The 5682-nt window shown below is 39.2% G+C and overlaps 1 protein-coding gene across 2 annotated transcripts; it reads left to right on the top strand.

Annotated features, from left to right (window-relative positions):
* The first annotated feature begins 380 nt into the window (after nt 1–380).
* LOC108977877 (OCIA domain-containing protein 1-like) lies at nt 381–1368 on the top strand. 2 transcript variants are annotated; one of them, XM_018947841.1, is made up of 4 exons: nt 381–588; nt 648–785; nt 855–952; nt 1024–1368. In XM_018947841.1, the coding sequence occupies exons 1-4, from the start codon at nt 550–552 to the stop codon at nt 1055–1057; spliced, it is 309 nt and encodes a 102-aa protein (XP_018803386.1). In that variant the 5' UTR covers nt 381–549; the 3' UTR covers nt 1058–1368. The 2 variants fall into 2 exon arrangements, with proteins under 2 accessions (XP_018803386.1, XP_018803387.1); XM_018947842.1 differs by having other exon boundaries at nt 841–952.
* Nucleotides 1369–5682: the final 4314 nt, after the last annotated feature.

Below are 5682 nucleotides of genomic sequence, written 5' to 3'. Positions count from 1 at the left end.
CTCCCGTTAGATGACATCGACGACAACACAGATGGCTATCACCATCCCAACGGGGACTGATAACCGTTAAAACAACAACAACAACACAATTGCAATGTTCGTCCGCGATCTTTACTGTTCGGCGACACGAGAGCAATGACACGACACACATATGCGCACACCGATCGTAAAAAATCAAACATTTTCGGGAACATGGATCGGTACGCGCACAAGCCCATATACGAGTAAACCGCATGCGCACACATACCGATCGAACGAACTTGTGTGTCGTGTACGGACACTTTAAGCAATTTCTTGATCGTAATTAGCAATGTCGTAGCAATACAGTTTTCTCGACAACATCTATTACCTGTCGAGATGCTTCATAATAATCGCAAACCTATTATTGTTATGAAATATACAATTGCTTGCATAGTGTTTTGCATAGTTAACGTGTTTTGTTCACTATTTCAAATCAATAATTTTTCTGGATAAGTAACTTAGGAGACGGAAAAGTGGGTAGCATCAATAGTATCGTATATAGTAATTTCGTAATTGGTGCCGAGAGAAATGGAGCAATCAAGTGAACAGACTGATCGAAATCCATTGGTAAAAAGCATTGTAAAACAATAACTATCATTGGACAAGTCTATATATCCATATTTTAGGCAAATTACCAATTTTCTGCTGACGAAATAAGAGTATTGCGCGAATGTAACTCTGAATCTTTCTTTCAACGTTCTCTGCCTTTAGGAACTGCATTAGGGGTTGGCGCATATTTGGCGGTGAAGAATGGATTTGTACAAGTAAGTTGTACAATATATTTTTTATAAATGTACTACATTGAGTTTAAAATATTAGCGGGTTACTTTTAGAATAGCAATCCCCGAATCCATAGTAAAAATAGGCACCGGCATATTACTACCACTTACGCGCATTTGTTTGTTTGTTTGTTGTTTTTGTTGCATTATCGGTTAGTATACACTGTAATAAACATTTTCTGGAACATAGTGACTCTAATCTTTAAACGCCTTTTTTTTTCAGAATGGTAGTTTTCAAAAGCGTTTCCACTCTCTAAAGAAGACAGAAAAAAAAAATTAGATACTTTTTTGTTTTTAGAGTATCGCTTAACAATTTCCAGCAGTAATTGGAAGCAACTGGCATTCCCATTGCCTTGGTACCGTATCCTCGTAGCAGAGATGTCTTGGTGGAAACGTTCTCCATGTTCGTCACTTACGGCCCTTCAATTTTCGGGAAAAATCCAGATGAGAGTCCAGAAAGTGACCCATTTTTTTATAGGCAGTAAATACTTCAGTCACAAGCTCTTTGCAAATGTCAGCTTTCACATTTCTAAGAAAATTTTTAACAACGCCTTTAATGGAACTTGAACTTGGAACGCTTGTATTTTAGTTTCATTTAGCATTTCTTAAAATGTTTCATCTTTCATTAGTTATCTTTTTTGCGGACACACAAATATGTTCTCTATATTTTTTGCTTCACTTCCATTTCTGTCCATTGCCTTAACAAAAACCCAATTTAATATGCAAAGGTGGTAGTAATACCTTTTTGGGGATCAAACTGGTAACGTTTTTTGTCCCGGAGTGGGTGCCTGAATTGAAAAGATCTAAGAATTTTCATGTCTCAAATTATGTGTCCACCAGTGTAATCTTTTTGAAATTTTTGTTTTATATCAAAATTCCGGCCGCAATCGTGGACATCGTATAGGTATATATTGTATTGAATAGAAAATGATTTAAATTTATTTATTTATAAAAAAATCGGACCGATTAGTTAATTTCAACATAAAAAAAGTCGAAATCAGTGATTTTTCGGAGGGTCATTCTGAGACGATCCCTTAAAGGTTCCACTGTGAATGGTCGTCAGAGCATGTCTGGCCGTCGACGTAGTTAAGGAAAGAAATATTGATGATTCTAGAAGTGTGCTCTGCTTCATGCGGCGAGCGACTTGAAATTTTTTGGGGCTCTGCACCCTAGACCTTAGCGTGGTTTTATGAGAAATAAATACACTATTTTTTTATCCCCATCACTTTCACTAGATCTCAAATAAGAAAACAAAGTTGGGTCCATCTGGATATTTAATTAGCTTTTGTTACTTTATGGAAAATTTTGTAACAGTTTTGACAGTTCACATATCTATTGTGACTTGAAAATACAAAGCAATGTGCATTTTAAAAACGATTGTGAATTGAAAATACATTACGATCCGTTTGCTATCGTATGTCAATTTCCGCATGCGATTGACGTATCACGTAATTTTCTTTCGTGCACGGATATAACGATTCTTTTAACGAAAATTTAATTGGCAACGTTCATTTTATTTTGGTGAGGTAGAAACTTTTAGGTAAATTTCAAGTGCACTGTTTCAAAGTTGAATTGTTTTCCATTTTCTTCCAAGGTTAATTAGTTGGTGGAATCAACATCAATAGCACTTCAATTCGAGAGAAAATTTATTCGTTGAGAATTTTAGAGACTTAAAAATAGTGTATATATGCAATTGAGTAGAACTTCTTCTTCTTGAGTAGAACTTCTTCTTCTTCCATTCGTACGACATGATCTAGCCAGGGAAGCCGCTGTCAATTTGTCTGTATTAATTCGCAGCTCATCGTTCCATCGAATGCGATATTCGCAACTCGCAACGTCGACTCATCATTCTCAATTGCCTACGTAGTCCGAAGTAGCACCTGTTGGCAAGAGATATCCTGCATTGGATTTCGAGGCTGACATTGTTGGTGGTGTTTACCCTTGTTCCCAGGTACACGAAATTATCTACAACGAAGTTATGACTGAGTGGTGCGGGATAGAAGATATTCACCACCAGACCCATTTGCTTCGCTGCCTTATTTATTCTGGAGAAAGCCGAACTAATGGCGCGTTTGTTAAGGGAATGATATCAATATCACCAGCATACGCCAGCAGCTGTACACTCTTATAGAAGATTGTACCTCCTCTATTTAGTTCTGCAGCTCGAATTATTTTCTCCAGAAGTATGTTGAAGAAGTCACACGAAGGAGAGTCGCCTTGTTTGAAACCTCGTTTGGTTTCAAACGGCTCGGAGAGGTAATTCCTGATCTTGATCCTGAAGGAGCTTTTGGTGTTGCTCAACGTCAGCTTACACAGCCGTATTCGCTTTTTCGTGCTGTCAAAGGCAACTATGAAATGGACGAGGAGGTGGTGAGTGTCGATTATCTTTTCACGGATCTTTTCCAAGATTCGACGCATGGTGAATAGCTGTTCAGTTGTTGATTTGCCAGATCCAATCAGTTTGTTGATGGTTTGCTTTAATCTTTCACACAATACGCCCGATAGAACCTTATACGCGATGTTTAGGAGGCTTGACCCACAGTAGTTGGCGCAGATTATGTTGTCTCCCTTTTTCTGGATTGGGCAGAGCACACTTAAATTCCAATCATTGGAATGCGTTCGTCCGACCATATTTTGCAAAGAATGTGATACATGCTCCTTATCAGTTCTTCGCCGCCGTGTCTGCTCAATCGTCATCGATTAAGGATCGGGTTGGCCTTCTCCTGGCGTGACACTGCCATTCAGTAGGCTGGAGAAATGTTCTCTCAATAATTTTAATATGCTCTGGGCATCAGTCACTTGATCGCCTCTGGGGGTTATACAAGAGTATGCTTCCCTGTCGGCCAGCTTTTCAAGCTCTTCATATTACCATTTCGGCCTCACTATTTTTCTGTCTGCAAATGCGTCTTGCTTCCCTCTTCAACTCTCGGTATCTATGCCATCCCGCACGTATTGTGTTCGATCTTAACGTTGCGATGTAGGTAGTCGGTTTTCTTTCCGCTGCGACAAGGCACTYCTCGTCGTACCAGCAGTTTTTTTCTGTATTTTCCGCAAACCAATGGTTTCGGTTCAATTGGCTTGAAATGCATTTTAGTCACATCAACCTTCTTTTCCACCGGGGCGTGGGCGCACCTCAGCGATATGTTGAAGAACTGCGATTTAATGCGGATTGTGGCTAGACGTTCATCCACCGGTGTGAATGATAGTACTCGGCGACGTGTAATAAATTCTACAAGGACCTACTCGCCCAAGTCCTTCTCTCATCCATCGCATTTCTTGGACGGCGGTGATGTTAGCATCAACCAGTTGGGCAGTGGCACCTTCCTTCTCAATTTGTGGAATTACAGTTGCATGCCCTTACGTCCTCAACACATTTGCAGGGGTAGTTATCAAAACGGGGAGGTCTCTCGTTCGTAGCTTTCTTGTCTTTCTTTCCTTGGTAGAGTTTTTACGTGGCGCTTCACAAACCTAGCTTTCAGGGATGGTGCAAAGCTAAGTAAATGCTGTTTTTTGTTTTTTGTGTTTTTGAATTATAACTATGCCATTGCCTCTGTCACTATTTTGCTAATTGTTACAAATAAACTAGATATTTAAGAAAAAAGGTTTTGTCAGTTACTTCATTCGTTTACTTTTTATGCGCGCTCAAACATGAAAAGGTTGATCCCCATTGCTCACGCATTGAAAATTTGTAACATGCGAACATTTTTTGCCACACATTATTCAAACCAATCCACAGAAAATTGTTGTTGTTTGCTGTACTCGTAGATTTACTCGTGAATTGACTTATAGCTTACCCGCAGTTTCACATCGGTTCAAACAATCGCCGCAACTCTATGAGCTGACATAATACAGTTTGAACTGAAGCCAGCCATACCGTTTCTCGATCGTGATTGCCGAAGAACAGATTGTTCGTGTTGCATCACACCAGTTGGCGCTGGCGGTTACTTGAATTGATCAACAATGTTGTGAGCAGAATTGATTTGTTTGTGTTTTTAGCACGAGTGTTTGTTCTGATTTAATCATACTCGTTGCAGCTCTCTGGTTTCAACACTTCCATTTGGTTGGTTTTGGAGCAGTTGCATTCGTGCAGTGTTGTCTTTCACCACGTCCCTTGTGTAGTATTGTCTTTAAGATTAAGTGGGTTTGGAATATAGACAGGGTTTTCAATAATTTCGTTAGGAGGAATATTTAACATTAGGTTACGACGTGCTTGAATTGCGAGAGACAATTTTAAAGTCTTTATATACAGGTTGTAATGTTATTTCCCCCACAATTACAAATTTTTTTATTTAAATACTCTTTGTTAACAGTTAATTTCGAAGTAGAATGTTGATCCACATCCATTTGCGAAAATGTAGTGAAAAGAAAGGCGGAAAAACTTGATTCGAGTTACAGGACCCAAAAGAGAATTTGCCGCTAATAACGACAAAAGGTTTCCGTCGCTCCCACGACAGTCACGTCTACGTAACTGGAACGGACCCGGACTTTTATTCGGTCAAACACTGTTAAATCGGCAACAACAACAACAACAAAAACAAAGGTCTACTTTTGATAGTCGACTTAGTTGCGATCGCAAACAATATGAAATCACAGTGATTTAAAAATAGCAATCAGTGATGACATCGACGACAACACTGATAACCCTCATCATCCCAACGGGGACTGATAACCGTTAAAACAACAACAACAACAAACAGGATTACGAGAATAGTTGAAATTCTCCTGATGAATCTTGGTATGCGCGTCCCTTGCCCACAAAACGACATTATCCGAAAACATAAAAAGTATTATAACTAAGTACTAAGTTAAGGTATAAAACTCTAAATCGGCACAGGGGATCGCAGTTGCAAGTTGCATATGTGGACAATATTTTTTTTAAGTG

Source organism: Bactrocera latifrons, unplaced genomic scaffold, assembly GCF_001853355.1.
Source record: "Bactrocera latifrons isolate USDA-ARS-PBARC rearing strain unplaced genomic scaffold, ASM185335v1 scaffold_960, whole genome shotgun sequence".
NCBI lineage: Eukaryota > Metazoa > Arthropoda > Insecta > Diptera > Tephritidae > Bactrocera > Bactrocera latifrons.
Note: the sequence above shows the minus strand (reverse complement) of the source record. Positions and strands in the feature narration are given on the sequence as shown.